This window comes from Stenella coeruleoalba (assembly GCF_951394435.1).
Source record: "Stenella coeruleoalba genome assembly, chromosome: 1".
Lineage (NCBI taxonomy): Eukaryota > Metazoa > Chordata > Mammalia > Artiodactyla > Delphinidae > Stenella > Stenella coeruleoalba.
Window position 1 is genome coordinate 43,925,192 of NC_137169.1, and position 21,844 is coordinate 43,947,035.

The window sequence follows — 21,844 nt, forward strand, 5'->3', positions numbered from 1 at the left end:
TTCAGTTTTATCAGTTTTTGCTTCGTGTAGTTTGAGGCTCTCATATTAGGTGTATTAACATTTAAGATTGTTATGTCCTTGATAAATTGACCCCTTCATCATTGTGAGGTGATGTGAGGTGTATTATATCATGAAACTGAAAACGCATTTGTGAAAGTTTTTATGGATCCCAGCCAGGTACTCCCTTTGTCAGACCCTGCCTTTTGAAGGATTTTAGGCTACTTATAAGAACTTATCTCTTGTAGTGTTCTTTGATGTTATATCTATTTTGTCTGATATTAACATAGCCATTTCAGCTTTCTTTTGAGTAGAATTAGAATTGTTTATCTTTTCCCATCCTTTTACCTATTTCTGTCTTTATGTTTGAATTATATTTTTTAGGCAGCATTTAGTTGGGTCTTGCTTTTTAACAATATAATAATCTTTGCCTTTTAATTGGGCTTTTTATATCCTTTCCACTTAATGTGGTTATTGATATAGCTGGGTTTACATTAGTGGTTAGTTGAAACTGATGCCTACCGGCTTGTACCAGCTTACAAGATCTGATTATGCATATCTCTTCTCATCTTTGCTTTCAGTGACATCATGCTAGTAGATTCAAATTGGCCATGGTGGGAGTATTTACAACACAAAAATAGACAAATGCTATCAATAAGACCACCCTCACCCCCCATGAGACTATTAAACATTTATTAGGACACCACTGATATAAATCTACCATCTTTCTACTCATTTTCTTTTTGTTCAATATCTTTATTCCTTTTTTCCTCTTTGTCTTCTTTTCTGTTCATTGAGAATGTTTTATAATTTTATTTTGTCTGTTTTATGAACATATTAACTATGCCTCAGGTGTTTTGCTTTTAGTGGTTGCTTTAGGGTTTACATTCATCTTTAACTTATTCACAAACCACCTTTAAGTAATGTTACGACTGTTCACTATAGTATTACATGAACCTTACAAAGTATTTTTTTGTTTACCTCTTCCTAGCGGCACATTTTACTTCTATACATGTTATAAGCCCTATATCAGCTATTGATTTTGCTTTAAATAGTCAATTATTTTTAAAAGAATTCTTAAAGTAGAAAAAAAACATATATTTCTCCACATGTTTATAATTTTCAGTGATCTTTATTCCTTTATTATTGATTCCAATTTTCCTCTAGGATTATATTCCTTCTGCCTGAAGATTCTCCTTTAACATTTCACATAGTGCTGGTCTGCTGGTGATGAATTTTATCAGTTTTGTATGTTCTAATAATTCTTTATTTACCTTATTTTTTTTACCTTTTTTTTTTAAAGATGTATTTGCTGAGTACAGAATTCTAGTTTAGCTTCACTCTTTTTTTTTTTTTTGGCTTTCATTGTTTTCAATTTAAAGTCTGCTGTCATTCTTATTTTTTTGTTCCTATATACTTAATGTGTATTTTTCTTTGGTTACTTTTAAGATTTTTCTTTATCACTGTTTTTTTTTTTTTTTTTTTTTTTTGGGTTCGTGGGCCTCTCACTGTTGTGGCCTCTCCTGTTGCGGAGCACAGGCTCCTGACGCGCAGGCTCAGCGGCCATGGCTCACGGGCCTAGCTGCCCCGCGGCATGTGGGATCTTCCCGGACCGGGGCACGAACCCGTGTCCCCTGCATCGGCAGGCGGACTCTCAACCACTGCACCACCAGGGAAGCCCTATCACTGTTTTTTGTTTGTTTGTTTGTTTCATTTTATGCGGGCCTCTCACTGTTGTGGCCTCTCCTGTTGTGGAGCACAGGCTCTAGACACGGAGGCCCAGCGGCCATGGCTCACGGGCCCAGCCACTCCACGGCATGTGGGATCCTCCCGGACCAGGGCACGAACCCGTGACCCCTGCATTGGCAGGCGGACTCTCAACCACTGCACCACCAGGGAAGCCCTATCTATCACTGGTTTTGAACAATTTTATTATGACGTACCTTGGTGTAGTTTTATCGTGTTTCTTGTGCTTGGGGTTTGTTGAGGTTCTTGGATATATGAGTTATAGTTTTTATCAGGTTTGAAAATTTTTCATCCATTATGCCTTAAAATATTTTTTTTCTGACTTTTGTCTCTCTCCATTTTCTCTGTTTCTGGGACTCCAATTACATATCTACTAAACTTCTTGGTTGTTGTTCCATAATTCACTGATTTTGTTCATTTTTTTCTTGATTTTTTCCTCCATATTTTAATTTGCTACTTCTCCAAGTTTACCAATCTATGCTGCATTGTCTAATCTGCTGTTAATTCCACTGAATTTACTTTTCATTTCAGACAATGTATATTTTATCTCTAAAAGTTTCATGTGGGTCATTTTTTTCTATCTTCCCTATTTTTCTTTGTCATGTTCATGCTTTCTTCTACCTTCTTGAACAGATGGAGTATATTATAGTAACTGTTTTAATGTTCCCATCTAATTCTATCAGCTATATCACTTCTATTGATTGATTAATCCACTCTTTACAAGTTGTACTTTTCTGTTTCATTGCATGCCTTATAACTTGTGATTGAATGCTAGACATTTTAAATTTTACTTTGTTGGGTGTTGAATTTTTATGTTCTGTTAACTACTTAGGGGTTTGTTCTGGGGTAGGTGTTTTTTAGAAGTGGTTTGATACTTTTGAGACTTGCTTTTAAGCTTCATTAGGTAGAATCAGAACAGCCTTTATTATTCTAAGACTAAACTGACACTGTTACTCAAGCAGTAACCTCAGGATTCCATTGATGCCCCATATGTTAGGAGAATAAGAACTATTCCTGTCCCTGTGGGAACATTGGGAATTATTCTGCCTGCTCCTTTCCAGTGATTCTTTCCCTGGTCTCAGTAGTTTCCTCATATTCATGTGTTGATTAGAGTCATTGAAAACTCAAGAGGAACTCTCTTCAGATCTTCAGCTCTCTCTCTCTCTCTCTCTCTCTCTCTCTCTCTCTCCTCTCCATTACTCTTCTCTGTGAGTTCTTTCAGAGATCACTATACTAAGCTTTATGTTGTCCATTGTCTGAAAACAGTTGCTTTGTATATTTTGTCCAGGTTTTTAGTTGCTTAAGACAGAAGGGTAAATCTGGTTTCTATAGTGCATCATGACGAGAAGCAGAAGTTGTATATCATTGTTTTCATTCACATTCCTTTTTAACTTAGGTATGAACATTTTCTGTATTTTTTTAAATGTTCTTTTTTAGATTTCTTTTGACAGAAAAAAATTTACATCTATGGAAATCCAAACACATAATTATATATACTTATTTTTAAGATTTTTGTGTTCACAGATTCCACAGATCCCATTTATCAGCTCATTTTGTCTTACTCCTTTGGATTGTCAAGTTACTTATCATATCTAACAAAATAATTTTCCTCTTGTAAGCCTATTTTTTCTTAATCTTAGTTTTTTTCATAGCATTCCCTTTAGAACCCCTTTGTGCACCAAAAAAATCTTGATTTATTTCATTTAACAATTATTTATGGAATGTTTACTATGTAACAGGCCGTATGCTAGGCATTGGATACACATACAGAAGTATGTGAAGCAGAGTTCCTGCCCTCAGTGTGTTCATAGTCTAGTAGGTAAACTGGTAAGAAACAGTTAGCTTTCCCTTTGTAGAATGTTTGCAGTAGGAACTGTGTTTTTCTATTCTAGAACCATGGAAACAGAGGTGATTGCACTCTGAGTATCACTTTATCCTAATCCTAATTCACTCTTTTTCTCAAATACCCAAGCCTGCTCCTGCCTTTGGGTCTTTATTCTTGCTGTTCCTTCTGCCTTGAATGCTCCTCTCCCAAAGGTGTCCAAATGACTTGCTCCTACTCCTTCACATCCCTGCTCAAATGTCATTTTGTCAATGTGACCTCCCTTGACTATTTTCTATAAAGTAGCACTTCCCACTTTCAATCTTTATCCCTATACTTGAATTTATTCATTATAGCATTACTATTTACATTTTAATTAATTTTCATCCCCATTACTTTCTGTCCCCTCCTCCCTCAAATCTAAATGCCAGATGAGCAGGGACTTTATCTGTTTTGTTCACTGTTTTATCCCCAGCACCTTGAGTAGTTATTTGCACATATGGATTCTTTATACATGTTTCTTGAAAGAATTAATACCTCTTTGGTCACTTGATTATTTTTCCTTCCCATGTTTCCCTGCAAAGCGTTTTCTGACTGATTTTATTCACATTGTCCATTTTTGGCTTACTCTACACTTCAAATAAGTAAATGTCTTAGTAACGCTGTAATAGTTAAAAGAGACACCTATCATCATGTCAAGTACTTATTCAATTTTGTGTTTTCCCCTCTCTTAGTTTTCAAACAGGACCAATCCAATTGATAAGCATCTCGAAGTCCTGATCAACAAGTACGGATTGTCAGCCCACCCAGTTGCTTCTCAGATGTTTGGGTTTGCTGGAAAAGAGCACATGGAAAAATATGGTATGTTAAAAAACTTCAAGTCTTATTGGTAGTTACATACATGTGTGAGAAACAATAGGTATTTCTTAAGAAACTGTGGGGGATGCCAAGATGTATAAAATATGAAATGGTTTTTCAATTAAGTTGAAGAAATAGTCTGTATAGAATTCAGTTTTCTAAAAGTATTTATACATAGGACATCATATGAGAAGTACCTAGACTGCTCCAAAACAAGACATTGAAATAGGAAAAATCACATAAATCTTGTCTCCTTTAATCATAGACTATAAGTTGAGGCTCATTAGTTCTGAATATGGTAATGAGACTTAAAGCTAGCTCTTGGTAATAGATTTATGTAGCCAAATTTTATTCTCAGTATTTGAATCCATCAGGAGTCCATCATCATCTGTCAATCCATAGTGTTTTACGAGATTTAAATTTCATAGTTGATTTTTATTTTGTAGGTAAACATACTAGCTTTTTGACTGATGATCAGTGATCGGCCTGCCTTAGCCAGTTAGATAAAGCATGGGATAGTGCAGATAGAGTTTTTGATTTTGTTTTTGTTTTTATTGTATGACCCTGAACCAGTGCCTTGTTGTGTACTGTGAGATAAGAAAGAAAATAGTTGTGCTTGAAAGTTCAGCGTTCCTATTCTTTGCAGGAAATATATCCCAGGTTTGATAGTCAAGATCAAGTAATCAGAAAGGAAAGAAATCTTCAAGGAAGAATGGTAGGATGGTATAGAGGAGCACTGCCAGTTTGGGGCCATGGAAATTTTCTTTCTTGTAGCTATTTCTTACCATTTTAAACTCAGTCCATTCCAATCTGGCTTCCCTCCTTTCTCAAGGCTACCACTGATCACTACGTTGCCATATCAAGTAAATACTTTTCAATCCTATTTTAATAGACCTCAGCACCATTAGTCCCTTTTGATCACTTCTTTCTTAAAACATTCTCTTCTCTTGGCCTCTGTGACATCTCGTTCTTCTGGTTTTTCTTGCCTCTTTGGCTATTCCTTGTCCATTTCCTTTTTAATTTTTTTGAATGATTTTTAAAAAATTTATTTATTTATTTATATTTTTTATGTTTGGCTGTGTTGGGTCTTCGTTGCTTCGCATGGGCTTTCTCTAGTTGCGGCGAACGGGGGCTACTCTTTGTTGTGGTGCAGGGGCTTCTCATTGTGGTGGCTTCTTTTGTTGAGGAACATGGGTTCTAGGTGCATGGGCTTCAGTAGTTGTGGCTCGTGGGCTCTAGAGCGCAGGCTCAGTAGCTGTGGCGCACAGGCTTATTTGCTCCGTGGCATGTGGGACCTTCCCAGACCAGGGCTGGAACCTGTGTCTCCTGCATTGGCAGGTGGATTCTTAACCACTGCACCACCAGGGAAGTCCCTCCATTTCCTTTTTTTTTTTTTTTTTTTTTTGCTGTACGCGGGCCTCTCACTGTTGTGGCCTCCCCCGTTGCGGAGCACAGGCTCCGGACGCGCAGGTTCAGCGGCCATGGCTCACGGGCCCAGCCGCTCCGCGGCATGTGGGATCTTCCCGGACCGGGGCACGAACCCGTGTCCCCTGCATCGGCAGGCGGACTCTCAACCACTGCGCCACCAGGGAAGCCCCCTCCATTTCCTTTTGAATTAAATAATTCATTTAAAATATTGAGCTATTATTATATTTCAGGCACTATTCTAGGCACTGGAATATAGCAGTATATCAGTTAGCTATTGCTGTGTAATAAACCACTCCAAAACTCAGCAATTTTAAACAATGATTATTTATTATTATAGCTTACACGTTTGTAGGTTGACTGGGAATCAGATGATCTAAGTCATGCTCAGCTCTTTTTGTCTGGGTTGATCATATGACTGTAGGTTGGTTGGAGGCTCTGTTTTAGTACTGCTTGGCTGGGTCATATGTCGCTCATTTTCCTCTTGGGACCGGAGGGCCAGCTCTGGGATGTCCTTTTCATGGTCACCGCAGAAGCACAAGAGAATAATCTGCAACATGCAAGGCCTTTTGAGACTTGACCAAAGCAAGTCACATGGCAAACTTGGAATCAAGGGGTAGGGTAATATACTCTACTTCTTTTGTGGTAGGAAACTTCAAAGTCAGACCATAAAGGATATTCAGGAGGGAAAAAGAATTAGGGACATCAGTGCATTCATTCACAAGCAACAAATAAGCAAATGAAATGTGAGGGTTTTGCTTTAATTTCTAGTCGAGGAGAGACAGTAGCATATGAAAAAAACTACGATAATTTCAAACAATTATTAGTCCTGTGAAGAAAATAAAACAAGGTAAGGCACTTGTGGGAGAGGGAGGCAAACTTAGGATAGTCAGTGATGCACTCTATACTTGTATATCCAGTTGGCATCTTTGCTTGTGTATGTAACAGATGTCTCAAATTTCACATGTTCAGATGCAAACTCTTCATTCTGTTCCCCCATATCTTAAATTTGCTCCTTCTCTACTTTTCCTCATCTCAGTAAGTGGCATTTCCATCCATTCAGATGTTCAAAGCAAAAACATGAGTCATCTTTGACACTTCTCCCTGCTCTTCCCCTACTCCAGTCCATCACTATGTCCTATCAGTTCTACCTTCAAACTCCAAATTATGTTTTTTTTCCCCCAGTTTCTTTTACTATTGCAGCTCTTATCCCAGACCATAATTTTTCAAACTTTGATCTGTGACCTGCTAGGAAATTAAAGATTCAAAGTAATGATTGAACCCAGCATTTTAAAAAAATATGACATTTGTTGTTGTTGTGTATTATAACTCAAGTCAGAGAAATGCACACAACATAAATACACAGCTTCATGAATCAAGCTCATAACTGTGACCTAAATTACCTCCCAGGTCAAAAATAGAATGCTAACACTTAAGAATCCTCTCTGTAGATAATTTTTATCTTAAGAACTTTGTGGGTCTCCTGTGAATCTTGTTTGGTCACGCCATCAGTCAACAAGCTACGCCTGCAAATCTCTCTGGGCTCAGTGCCCTTCTGCCTTGGGTCCTTTCTGAGATGGCTGAGGAGCAGCGTTCTTAAGCTTCCTAGCAACCCTTTGATTGAGAGGATTTGTGAGGCACAGGTTTTTTCTCTTTAGAGGGCTTTTTTTTCTCTCTGAACAACATTCTGAGGCATCACCTTTGATCTTTCTGAGGTCTTAACAAAAGATTTGTCACAATATGGGCTTCATTTTTGGACCATGTTTTCCTGGCAATGCCCTGGATTTGATCTTTGCTCAAAGACTATTTCTTTCTTTTTTTTTTTTAACATCTGTATTGGAGTATAATTGCTTTACAATGTTGTGTTACTTTCAGCTTTATAACACAGGGAATCAGCTATACATCTACCTATATCCCCATATCCCCTCCCTCTTGTGTCTCCCTCCCACCCTCCCTGTCCCACCCCTCTAGGTGGTCACAAAGCACCGAGCTGATCTCCCTGTGCTATGCAGCTGCTTCCTGCTAGCTATCTATTTTACGTTTGGTAGTGTATATATGTCCATGCCACTCTCTCACTTCGTCCCAGCTTACCCTTCCCCCTCCCCGAATCCTCAAGTCCATTCTCTAGTAAGTCTGCGTCTTTATTCCCGTCAAAGACTATTTCTTAATTTTAGCATCTTTTACCACTTTGAAAGGCTGAGAATTTTCAAAACTATCAAGTCCTGAATCCTTTTTGTTTAATAGTTCTTTCTGCAATATAGCATTATAGAATTTTACTGTAAGCAGCCAGAAGAAACCATGTGGCAGTTTCTATATTTTGCTTATTAACTAGTTTCTACATAACTGCAAGTATAGTATTACTGTAATCTCTGCTTCTATTTTAACAGGGCTCTCCTTTCCTCCAGTTTTCAGTAAGATTTTGTCCTTTCACAAACTCTCACCTGTAGCATCCCCTCAAAGGACTTTGAGGCTACTACTAATGGTTTCTTCAACGCACTTTACGCTTTTGCTAGCAATTGTTCCAAACTTTGGAACTAGAATGGTTCCAAAGCCATTCACATATCTTATATTTTTGTTCAGTGTAACTCCATTTCCACTATATTAGTTTGCTTGGGCTGACATAGCAAATACCATAGACTGGGTGGCTCAAAGAACATAAATTTATTTCTCATTGTTCTAGAGGCTGGTAAGTCTAAAATCAAGATGCACGATAGGTTTTATACTGATACTGGTTTTATACTGATGCACGATAGGTTTTATAGGTTTTTTCTTGGGTTATAGGTGACTGCCATCTCACTGTGTATTCACATGACCTCTTCTTTTATGTGGGTGCAGAGAGAGAGGGAGAGAGAAACATCTTTGTCTTCCACTATTTGTAAGGATTCTTATAAGGACACTAATCCTATCAGGAGGCACTCACCCTCATGACCTCATCTACCATAATTACCTCCCAAAAGACCCATCTCCAAAAACCATCACATTGAGTGTTAGGAATTCAATAAATGAATTTTCTTTTTTTATATAAATTTATTTATCTTTGGTTGCATTAGGTCTTCGTTGCTGAGTGTGGGCTTTCTCTAGTTGCAGTGAGCGGGGGCTACTCTTCATTGTGGTGCATGGACTTCTCATTGCTGTGGCTTCTCTTGTTGTGGAGCGCGGGTTCTAGGCACACGAGCTTCAGTAGTTGTGGCTCACGGGCTCTAGAGTGCAGGCTCAGTAGTTGTGGTGCACGGGCTTAGTCGCTCTGCGGCATGTGGGATCTTCCTGGACCAGGGGTCGAACCCGTGTCCCCTGCATTGGCAGGTGGATTCTTAACCACTGCGCCACCAGGGAAGTCCAACAAATGAATTTTGAGGGGACACAATTCTGTCCATGGCATTCAGGTACCAAAATATGTATCAGTATTTTCTATTGCTTTGTTACGGTGAGACTCTCCTTTTAAAAATCATTTCTTGTTTTAATTCCTGTTGTCTAGTCTTCCTATGTGTAAGCTCACTGGCCTTTCAGTGTGTTCGGTAAGCCAAACTTATTTCCCTGTGCCCCAGTCTCATATTTTCTTTGGCTACAGTGCTCTTTATTCTTTCAAGGTCAACTCTTTTCATGCTTTAGGTCTTAAAAAATCTTATCTCATATCTCCAACACTTTACAAAAGTATTTCTGCTTGGATGTCTAATAGGCCTTTCAAATTTAACAGGTCTAAAACTGAGGTCCTAATTCTTTCTTGAACTTCCACCTTCCCCATCTGTTCCTCCAGAAGTTTTTCCTATCCAGTAAATGATAACTCCATCTCTTTAGGACCTTTGGCCAAAAAGCTTAGAGCCATTCTTGATTTTTCTTATACTCAACATTCAATATACCAGCAAACCTTTTTTTTTTTTTTTTTGCAGTTTATCAAGACACTCTTTTATTTTCCTTTTTTACCCCCCAGAAAACTTAGCACTGCACGGAGAACAAATTTAAGCAATGATCTTGCTAGAGATCATTGTGGAGCTCACTTTTTAAAACCCTATAAATTCCCCATCGGACAACAGGGATATTATTATTATTATTAATTCTTTTTTTTTTTTACATATTTATTAGAGTATAATTGCCCCACAACGGTGTGCCAGTTTCTGCTCTACAGCAAAGCGAATCAGCCACACACACACACACACACACACACACACACACACACACACACACGTTCCCATCTCTCCTCCCTCCCGCATCTCCCTCCCTCCCACCCTCCCTATCCTACCCCCCCAGGCGGTCACAAACCACCTAGCTGATCTCCCTGTGCTATGCAGCTGCTTCCCACTAGCTATCTGTTTTACGTTTGGTAGTGTATATATGTCCATGCCACTCTCTCGCTTTGTCACAGCTTACCCTTCCCCCTCCCCATGTCCTCAAGTCCATTCTCTAGTAGGTCTGTGTCTTTATTCCTGTCTTACCCCTAGGTTCTTCATGACTTTTTTTTTCTTAAATTCCATATATATATGTGTTAGCATACGGTATTTGTCTTTCTCTTTCTGACTTACTTCACTCTGTATGACAGACTGTAGGTCCATCCACCTCACTACAAATAACTCAATCTCGTTTCTTTTTATGGCTGAGTAATATTCCATTGTATATATGTGCCACACCTTCTTTATCCATTCATCCAATGATGGACACTTAGGTTGTTTCCATCTCCTGGTTATTGTAAATAGAGCTGCAATGAACATTTTGGTACATGACTCTTTTTGAATTATGGTTTTCTCAGGGTATATGCCCAGTAGAGGGATTGCTGGGTCATATGGTAGTTCTATTTGTAGTTTTTTAAGGAACCTCCATACTGTTCTCCATAGTGGCTGTACCAATTCACATTCCCACCAGCAGTGCAAGAGTGTTCCCTTTTCTCCGCACCCTCTCCAGCATTTATTGTTTCTAGATTTTTTGATGATGGCCATTCTGACTGGTGTGAGATGATATCTCATTGTAGTTTTGATTTGCATTTCTCTAATGATTAATGATGTTGAGCATTCTTTCATGTGTTTGTTGGCAATCTGTATATCTTCTTTGGAGAAATGTCTATTTAGGTCTTCTGCCCATTTTTTGATTGGGTTGTTTGTTTTTTCATTATTGAGCTGCATGAGCTGCTTGTAAATTTTGGAGATTAATCCTTTGTCAGTTGCTTCATTTGCAAATATTTTCTCCCATTCTGAGGGTTGTCTTTTGGTCTTGTTTATGGTTTCCTTTACTGTGCAAAAGATTTTAAGTTTCATTAGGTCCTATTTGTTTATTTTTGTTTTTATTTCCATTTCTCTGGGAGGTGGGTCAAAAAGGATCTTGCTGTGATTTATGTCATACAGTGTTCTGCCTGTGTTTTCCTCTAAGAGTTTGATAGTTTCTGGCCTTACATTTAGGTCTTTAATCCATTTTGAGCTTATTTTTGTGTATGGTGATAGGGAGTGTTCTAATCTCATACTTTTACATGTACCTGTCCAGTTTCCCCAGCACCACTTATTGAAGAGGCTGTCCTTTCTCCACTGTACATTCCTGCCTCCTTTATCAAAGATAAGGTGACCATATGTGCGTGGGATTATCTCTGGGCTTTCTATCCTGTTCCATTGATCTATATTTCTGTTTTTGTGCCAGTACCATACTGTCTTGATTACTGTAGCTTTGTAGTATAGTCTGAAGTCAGGCAGCCTGATTCCTCCAGCTCTGTTTTTCTTTCTCAAGATTGCTTTGGCTCTTCGGGGTCTTTTGTGTTTCCATACAAATTGTGAAATGTTTTGTTCTAGTTCTGTGAAAAATGCCAGTGGTAGTTTGATAGGGATTGCATTGAATCTGTAGATTGCTTTGGGTAGTAGAGTCATTTTCACAATGTTGATTCTTCTAATCCAAGAACATGATATATCTCTCCATCTGTTTGTATCATCTTTAATTTCTTTCATCAGTGTCTTATAATTTTCTGCATACAGGTCTTTTGTCTCCTTAGGTAGGTTTATTCCTAGATATTTTATTCTTTTTGTTGCAATGGTAAATGAGAGTGTTTTCTTGATTGCACTTTCATGTTTTTCATCATTAGTGTATAGGAATGCCAGAGATTTCTGTGCATTAATTTTGTATCCTGCTACTTTACCAAATATTAGCTCTAGTAGTTTTCTGGTAGCATCTTTAGGATTCTCTATGTATAGATAGTATCATGTCATCTGCAAACAGTGACAGCTTTACTTCTTTTCCGATTTGGCTTCCTTTTATTTCCTTTTCTTCTCTCATTGCTGTGGCTAAAACTTCCAAAACTATGTTGAATAAGAGTGGTGAGAGTGGGCAACCTTGTCTTGTTCCTGATCTTAGTGGAAATGGTTTCAGTTTTTTACCATTGAGGATGATGTTGGTGGTAGGTTTGTCATATATGGCCTTTATTATGCTGAGGAAAGTTCCCTCTATGCCTACACTCTGCAGGGTTTTTATCATAAATGGGTGTTGAATTTTGTCAAAAGCTTTCTCTGCATCTATTGAGATGATCATATGGTTTTTCTCCTTCAATTTGTTAATATGGCTTATCACGTTGATTGATTTGTGTATATTGAAGAATCCTTGCATTCCTGGAATAAACCCCACTTGAACATGGTGTATGATCCTTTTAATGTGCTGTTGGATTCTGTTTGCTAGTATTTTGTTGAGGACTTTTGCATCTATGTTCATCAGTGATAATGGCCTGTAGTTTTCTTTCTTTGTGACATCCTTGTTTGGTTTTGGTATCAGGGTAATCGTGGCCTCGTAGAATGAGTTTGGGAGTGTTCCTCCCTATGCTATATTTTGGAAGAGTTTGAGAAGGATAGGTGTTAGCTCTTCTCTTAATGTTTGATAGAATTCTCCTGTGAAGCCATCTGGTCCTGGGCTTTTGTTTGTTGGAAGATTTTTAATCATAGTTTCAATTTCAGTGCTTGTGATTGGTCTGTTCATATTTTCTATATCTTCCTGATTCAGTCTTGGCAGGTTGTGCATTTCTAAGAATTTGTCCATTTCTTCCAGGTTGTCCATTTTATTGGCATAGAGTTGCTTGTAGTAATCTCTCATGATCCTTTGTATTTCTGCAGTGTCAGTTGTTACTTCTCCTTTTTCATTTCTAATTCTATTGATTGAGTCTTCTCCCTTTTTTTCTTGATGAGTCTGGCTAATGGTTTATCAATTTTGTTTATCTTCTCAAAGAGCCAGCTTTTAGTTTTATTGATCTTTGCTATCGTTTCCTTCATTTCTTTTTCGTTTATTTCTGATCTGATCTTTATGATTTCCTTCCTTCTGCTAACTTTGGGTTTTTTTTGTTCTTCTTTCTCTAATTGCTTTAGGTGCAAGGTTAGGTTGTTTATTAGAGATGTTTCCTGTTTCTTAAGGTAGGATTGTATTGCTATAAACTTCCCTCTTAGAACTGCTTTTGCTGCATCTCATAGGTTTTGGGTCATCGTGTCTCCATTGTCATTTGTTTCTAGGTATTTTTTGATTTCCTCTTTGATTTCTTCAGTGATCACTTCGTTATTAAGTAGTGTATTATTTAGCCTCCATGTGTTTGTATTTTTTACAGATCTTTTCCTGAAATTGTTATCTAGTCTCATAGCGTTGTGGTCGGAAAAGATACTTGATACAATTTCAATTTTCTTAAATTTACCAAGGCTTGATTTGTGACCCAAGATATGATCTATCCTGGAGAATATTCCATGAGCACTTGAGAAAAATGTGTATTCTGTAGTTTTTGGATGGAATGTCCTATAAATATCAATTAAGTCCATCTTGTTTAATGTATCATTTAAAGCTTGCATTTCATTATTTATTTTCATTTTGGATGATCTGTCCATTGGTGAAAGTGGTGTGTTAAAGTCTCCTACTATGAATGTGTTACTGTCAATTTCCCCTTTTATGGCTGTTAGTATTTGCCTTATATATTGAGGTGCTCCTATGTTGGGTGCATAAATATTTACAATTGTTATATCTTCTTGGATCGGTCCCTTGATCATTATGTAGTGTCCTTCTTTGTCTCTTCTAATAGTCTTTATTTTAAAGTCTATTTTGTCTGATATGAGAATTGCTACTCCAGCTTTCTTTTGGTTTCCATTTGCATGGAATATCTTTTTCCATCCCCTCACTTTCAGTCTGTATGTGTCTCTAGGTCTGAAGTGGGTCTCTTGTAGACAGCATATATATAGGTCTTGTTTTTGTATCCATTCAGCCAGTCTGTGTCTTTTGGTGGGAGCATTTAGTCCATTTACATTTAAGGTAATTATCGATATGTATGTTTCTATTCCCATTTTCTTAATTGTTTTGGGTTCGTTATTGTAGGTCTTTTCCTTCTCTTGTGTTTCTTGCCTAGAGAAGGTCCTTTAGCATTTGTTGTAAAGTTGGTTTGGCGGTGTTGAACTCTCTCAGCTTTTGCTTGTCTGTAAAGGTTTTAATTTCTCCATCAAATCTGAATGAGATCCTTGCTGGGTAGAGTAATCTTGGTTGTGGGTTTTTCTCCTTCATCACTTTAAATATGTCCTGCCAGTACCTTCTGGCTTGCAGAGTTTCTGCTGAAAGATCAGCTGTTAACCTTATGGGGATTCCCTTGTGTGTTATTTGTTGTTTTTCCCTTGCTGCTTTTAATATGCTTTCTTTGTATTTAATTTTTGACAGTTTGATTAATATGTGTCTTGGCGTATTTCTCTTTGGATTTATCCTGTATAGGACTCTCTGTGCTTCCTGGACTTGATTTCCTTTCCCATATTAGGGAAGTTTTCAACTATAATCTCTTCAAATATTTTCTCAGTCCCTTTCTTTTTCTCTTCTTCTTCTGGAACCCCTATAATTCGAATGTTGGTGCGTTTAATGTTGTCCCAGAGGTCTCTGAGACTGTCCTCATTTCTTTTCATTCTCTTTTGTTTATTCTGCTCTGCAGTAGTTATTTCCACTATTTTGTCTTCCAGGGCACTTATCGGTTCTTCTGCCTCAGTTATTCTGCTATTGATTCCTTCTAGAGTATTTTTAATTTCATTTATTTTGTTGTTCATCATTGCTTGTTTCATCTTTAGTTCTTCTAGGTCCTTGTTAAATGTTTCTTGCATTTTCTCTATTCTATTTCCAAGATTTTGGGTCATCTTTACTATCACTATTCTGATTTCTTTTTGAGGTAGACTGCCTATTTCCTCTTCATTTGTTAGTTCTGGTGGGTGTTTATCTTGCTCCTTCATCTGCTGTGTGTTTTTCTGTCTTCTCATTTTGCTTATCTTACTGTGTTTGGGGTCTCCTTTTTGCAGGCTGCAGGTTCGTAGTTCCTGTTGTTTTTGGTGTCTGTCCCCAGTGGCTAAAGTTGTTTCAGTGGGTTGTGTAGGCTTCCTGGTGGAGGGGACTAGTGCCTGTGTTCTGGTGGATGAGGCTGGATCTTGTCTTTCTGCTGGGCAGGTCCACATCTGGTGGTGTGTTTTGGGGTGTCTGGTACTTATTATGATTTTGGGCAGCCTCTCTGCTAGTGGGTGGGTTTGTGTTCCTGTCTTGCTAGTTGTTTGCCATAGGGTGTGCAGCACTGTAGCTTGCTGGTCGTTGAGTGAAGCCAGGTGCTGGTGTTGAGATGGAGATCTCTGGGATATTTTCACCGTTTGATATTACGTGGAGCTGGGAGGTCTCTTGTGGACCAGTGTCCTGAAGTTGGCTCTCCCATGTCAGTGGCACAGCACTGACTCCTGGCTGCAGCACCAAGAGCCTTTCATCCACATGGCACAGAATAAAAGGGAGAAAAAGTTGAAAGAAAGAAAGAAAAAGACAGGCAAAAGAAAGAAAGAAAGAAAGAAAAGCAAGAAAGGAGGGAGGAAGGAAGGAAGGAAGAAAGAAAAGAAAGAAAGAGGAAAGAGGATAAAATAAAATAAAGATAAAATAAAGTTATTAAAATAAAAAATAATTTTAAGAAAAACATTAAAAACAAGCAAACAAAAAAACGGATGGATAGAACCCTAGGACAAATGGTGACAGCAAAGCTATACAGAAAAAATCTCACACAGAAGCATACACATACACACTCACAAAAAGAGAAAAAGGGGAAAAAATAGTAAATCTTGCTCTCAAAGTCCACCTCCTCAATTTGGGATGGTTCGTTGTCTATTCATGTATTCCACAGATGCAGGGTACATCAAGTTGATTGTGGAGCTTTAATCCGCTGCTTCTGAGGCTGCTAGGAGAGATTTCCCTTTCTCTTCTTTGTTCGCACAGCTCCCGAGGCTCAGCTTTGGATTTGGCCTCGCCTCTGCATGTAGGTCGCCAGAGGGCGTCTGTTCTTCGCTCAGACAGGACGGGGTTAAAGGAGCAGCTGCTTCAGGGACTCTGGCTCACTTGGGCGGGGGGGGGAGGGGGGGGGAGGGAGGGGCACGGATGCCGGGCGAGGCTGCGGTGTCAGAGGCCGGTGTGACGTTGCACCAGCCTGAGGCGCCGTGCGTTCTCCCGGGGAAGTTGTCCTTGCTTCCTGGGACCCTGGCAGTGGCGGGCTGCACAGGCTCCCCGGAAGGGAGGTGAGGATAGTGACCTGTGCTCCCACACAGGCTTCTTGGTGGCGGCAGCAGCAGCCTTAGCATCTCATGCCTGTCTCTGTGGTGCGCGCTGGTAGCCGCGGCTAGCGCCCGTCTCTGGAGCTCCTTTAAGCAGCGCTCTTAATCCCCTCTCCTCGCGCACCAGGAAACAAAGAGGGAAGAAAAAGTCTCTTGCCTCTTCGGCAGGTCCAGACTTTCCCCCGGACTCCCTCCCGGCTAGCCGTGGTGCACTAACCCCCTGCAGGCTGTGTTCACCACAGTCCTCTTCCTGGCTCCAACCGCAGCCCCTGAGCCTCAGCTCCCAGGCCCCGCCCGCCCCGCGAGTGAGCAGACAAGCCTCTCGAGCTGGTGAGTGCCAGTCAGCACCCCTCCTCTGTGCGGGAATGTCTCCACTTTGCCCCCCGCACCCCTGTGGCTGCGCTCTCCTCCGCGGCTCCGAAGCTCCCCCCCTCCGTCACCCGCAGTCTCCGCCCGCGAAGGGGCTCCTAGTGTGTGGAAAGTTTTCCTCCTTCACAGCTCCCTCCCACTGGTGCAGGTCGTGTCCCTATTCTTTTGTCCCTGTTTATTCTTTTTTCTTTTGCCCTACCCAGGTATGTGGGGAGTTTCTTGCCTTTTGGGAGGTCTGAGGTCTTCTGCCCGCGTTCAGTAGGTGTTCTGTAGGAGTTGTTCCACGTGTAGATGTATTTCTGGTGTATCTGTGGGGAGGAAGGTGATCTCCGCGTCTTACTCTTCTGCCATCTTCCCGATTCCCCCAAGTATGTCTCAGCAAACCTTTTTACTCATTTCTTAAAATATCCAGAAATATGAGAAGGAGAAATGTTTCTCCACATTTTCCCCACTTCTACTATAGTGCAAGCTATCATAATTTCTCACCTGGAGTATAGGAATCTCCTAAATGGTTTTACTGCTTCTGCTTGTGTACCTGTTCAGTCAATTCTTCACTTTATTTCTGGAGCAACGCTTTTAAAATATAAGCTAGATCATTTCACTCCTCTGCTAAGAACTCTACTGTGTTCTTAACACACTGAGATTGAAACCTACAGGTCTTATTATGGCCTACAAGCTTCTATATGATCTGACCCTCCACCCTCATTAGCTCTCTGACCTCATCTTTCACCATTTTTTCTTTCACCACTCTGCTCCAGCCACACTATCCTTTCGGTTCCTCAAACACAGTAAGCACATTCCTACCTCAGGCAGGGCCTAAGCCTTGCTATTTCCACTTCTGGAGTACTTTACCCTAAGATATCATCAGTGCTAGCTTTCCTACTTCCATCAGGTCTTTGCTTAAATGTCATCTTCTGTTTTCTTTCATCACCCTCCTTCCCAGAACTCCCTATCCTCTGTCTCTTACTTTATCTTTTTTTTTTTTTTTTTAATTTTTGGCTGCATTGTGTCTTTGTTGCTGCACGTGGGCTTTCTCTAGTTGCGGTGAGCGGGGTCTACTCTTTGTTGAGGTATACGGGCTTCTCTTTGTGGTGGCTTCTCTTGTTGTGGTGCACGGGTTCTAGGCGCGCGGGCTTCAGTAGTTGTGGCTCGTGGGCTCTAGAGTGCAGGCTCAGTAGTTGTGGTGCACGGGCTTAGTTGCTCCACGGCATGTGGGATCTTCCTGGACCAGGGCTCGAACCCATGTCCCTTGCATTAGCGGGCGGATTCTTAGCCATTGTGCCACCAAGGAAGCCCTTACTTTATCATTTTATAGAGCACTTATGAAAATATGGCATATATATATTTTCTTATTTATTGACTGTCTCTTCCAACCAGAATCTAAGTCTACAAGGGCCTGATTTTTGTTTATTTTATTCCCTGCTCTTTGACTGTTACCTAGTAGAGTGCCTGGCACAGAGCAGGTCTTCTGTAATTAATTAATCTTCAAAGAAAGACCCTCCTTGATCATTCAATTGAAGTGAATCCCTCCTGTTATTCTTTTTCATAGATAGTTTCCTATTGCTTTCCTTCATAGCACTTAGCACTATTTATATTCATACATTTATTGTGTGTGGTTTTACTTGTTTAATTTTTGTCTTCCTTATTTGTCTTATAAACTCCATGAAAGCAGGAACCATGTCTGTTTTGTTTACCTTCAGTATATCCAGCCTAGCACAGTGGTTGACATGTAATCTGGCCAGAAGAAAGTTTTTTCCCCCTTCGCTTCTACAATCCCTAGCATATTTAAATACTCAATAAATATTTGTTGAATGAATGAGTGAATTTCCATACCCATATTATCTCATTCAATTCTCACAACAGTCCATTATGGGAGGTGTTATATTAATAGTTATTAATAATACTTTTAAGTACAATTCTGGCTTCAAGATCTCATATATATATTTATTTATATACTCACTTATTTATTTAATTGTGTTGAGAAAGTATTCAGCAATTTTTATTTTCTTGAGTTTCTTTTTCTTTCAGGAATGGGTACTGAATTTTGTCAAATGCTTTTCCAGCATCTGTGGATTTCATTATGTCCTCCACTTAGATCTAGTAATAGAATATTTTATTAATGGACTTCTGATATTGAATCAACGTTGCATGTCTGGAATGAATGCCACTTGGTTATGATGTATTGATTTTTTTTTAATGTGGAGTTAGGCTCTGTCACTATTTAGTGCTTTCAGATCAACATTCATAAGTGATATTGGTTTTTAATTTTCTCTTTTTTAATGTCTTTATCAAGTTTAGGTGTTAATTTTATACTTACTTTATAAAACGAAGTAGGAAACGTTTCTTCATTTTTGATGCTTTGGAACGATTTATGGCGCATTGGGACTACTTGATCTTTGTAGGTTTGATATAATACCCTGTGAAATCATCCGGGCCTGTTTTTTTGGTGTGTATGGTTTGTTTGTTTTGGTAGTTGCTTGGTAATTATCTATTTATTTATGTTTAAACATTCCATCTCCAGTGGGGTCAATTTTGGTAGTCTGTATTTCTCTGGGAAATTATTCGTTTCATTTAGAGTTTCAAATCTATTTGTATAGAAGTCTGAAAAGTCGTCTTTTACATAAAATTTCTACTTCAGCGGTATTTCTCTCGTTATTTATTATTTTTGTGTATATATGCTTTCTGCTTTTTTTCGTATTAAATTAGGGTAGCAGTTTGTCTCTTTTGTTAAATTTTTCAGAACAATAGGATTTTGATTGATTATGTCTATTCTTTCTAATTCTTTATTCCATTATTTTCTGCCTTTATCTTCCTTGTGATTTTTATTGGTTTATTTTGTTGTTTTTTGAATTGGGAATTTAATTCAATTTTTATCCTTTTAGTGAATAACAGCTTTATTGAGATAAAATTGACATACCATAAAAATTCATTCTTTTAAAGTGTACAATTCAGTGTTTTTTTGTATATTCACAGAGTTGTGCAATCATCACCACTATCTAATTTCAGAACATTTTCATCATCCCCAAAGGAAACCCCATACCCATTAGCAATCCTTTCCTCTAAGGCACCTGGCAATCACTAATCTAATTTCTGTTTTTATGTGTTTGCTTATTATGAACATTTCATTTAAATGGACCCTACAGTATGTGACCTTTGTGATTGGCTTCTTTCACTCAGCACAGAAAACATTCACAGTTCATTCATGTAGTAGCATGGATCAGGACTTCATTCTTTTTAATTGATCAGTATGTTCCATTTTAATCATTCTTAGTGCTATGTTCTTGTTACAGCTTTAAACATATCACATTGGTTCTGATATGTAGTGTTTTAGTTTTCAGTATCATTTTTTTCAGAAGCTCTGCAATCATTTGTGTTTCTTCTTTTTGTCCAAGAGTTGTTTTATGGAAATAGTTTAAAAATTTCCAGGTAGACTTAATTTTTACATTTTATTAATAATTACTAGTTTTATTACATTGTGATTTGAGAGTGTTCTTTTAAATTTGGAGTAATTCCTAATTATCTGATATCCTCTAATGTCAGTGTAGTAAAGTCTTATTTCTGTAGTGGATTTTTTGAAAGATGGACTGTGTGTCCTCAGATTGCTTGTTTCTTTTTTGTTTGTTTGTTTTGTCTTGTGGGACCCCAGAAATTTCCCTGTTTACTTCTTTTCTCTTTCACCATCCAATTGCCAAAGGGACCTTCCCCCCAACAATTTTTTTTTTCCCCTCTTTTTTTCTCCTAGAAGCTATACCTTTCAAAGATTACCACCTTGAGTCTTCTGTTCTTTTCTAACCCTTCCTTGTTGCCATGTTTTGATCTACAGGAATATTTTTTCAATATTTTCACTCTTGCGGGGTGTCTTTTTCTTCCTGGTGGTAGTTTCAGAGCAACTGTAGGCCTGCCACTAGCTCCCCTCTTCTCTCCTCTGCAGTAGTTTTCAGACTGCCCTTCTTCCCTAGGAGGCTTACTGTGGGAGCGTGAATGATTGCTGGCAGGGATTTGGTCACTTTTTCCCTTTCCCTTTTTTTTTTTTCTCTTATAGATAATTTGAAGTTTTGTGTTTTCTTTTGTCTAGTTATGCTGAGGGTATGGTTTTGTGCAGTTTTATTTGTTTTTCTTTTTATTCTGTTTTTTTTTTTTTTTTTTGCGGTACGCGGGCCTCTCACTGTTGTGGCCTCTCCCGTCGCGGAGCACAGGCTCCGGACGCGCAGGCTCAGCGGCCATGACTCACGGGCCCAGCCGCTCCGCGGCATGTGGGATCTTCCCAGACTGGGGCACGAACCCGGGTCCCCTGCATCAGCAGGCGGACTCTCAACCACTGCGCCACCAGGGAAGACCTATTCTGTATTTTTTTAGAGGATATGGAGAGAGATTTAGGCAGTTTTCATTGCCCTCAGCTAGCTGGAAATCTGTGTTTGGTGTGTTTTCAACCTTTTCTCAAGTTTTATGTTACTCAGAGTAGTTGGACAGTTTTTTCTAGTCTAAAGTCTGAAGTGTAAATGTGTAGTATTTTAGTTGAAACGTTATTCTTCATCCAAAAGATTTCTAATGAATTGTAGAATTTCATAGAATTTTAAGTTGTTTGAAATTGCTGTTTATGAATGTGCTCTAGAAATGAATATGTAAGAATGTTTGTAGTAGCTTACATTCTGCTATAGAATCAGGAGATATTTGTGACTTCAAGGTTTGATTCAAAGAGATTGATTGAGGTCTTTTTATACCACTCATATTCTTAGAACAGCCCAAAATCTGAATTGGCAGTTCAGAGTCAGTAGTCAACAAGCCCTTCATCAGTGTCCAGGATTAGTAAATAATGGTAAGTGATTGGCAGAATATTTTTCAAAGGGTTGCTATCTTCTGTAGATTAACTGGATCCCATAGTAAGGAAACAAGGAGAAAAGACATCAGTACCTACTGAATATCTCCTATGTCAGACACTATGCCAAGTGCTTTTATATAGTTTAGCTGCCCTTCTTCCTACACATCCGTTTGTGAATTGCTTATAAATCTTCTAATAGATGACAATAAAGCATTTGAACTTCCTGTGACAAGAAACTTGCCACAGAGGCTACTCATTCCATTTTTTTGATCATTC

General features: G+C 38.9%; 1 protein-coding gene across 4 annotated transcripts in view; it reads left to right on the top strand.

Annotated features, from left to right (window-relative positions):
* The window catches only part of SCP2 (sterol carrier protein 2), a 165,499-nt gene that overhangs the window by 33,220 nt on the left and 110,435 nt on the right, over positions 1-21,844 (top strand). For all 4 annotated transcript variants that reach the window (XM_079933816.1, XM_079933817.1, XM_079933818.1 and 1 more), the window contains one exon: positions 4,300-4,426. In XM_079933816.1, the coding sequence (XP_079789942.1) occupies positions 4,300-4,426 (127 nt within the window). The remainder of the gene's footprint in view (positions 1-4,299; positions 4,427-21,844) is intronic.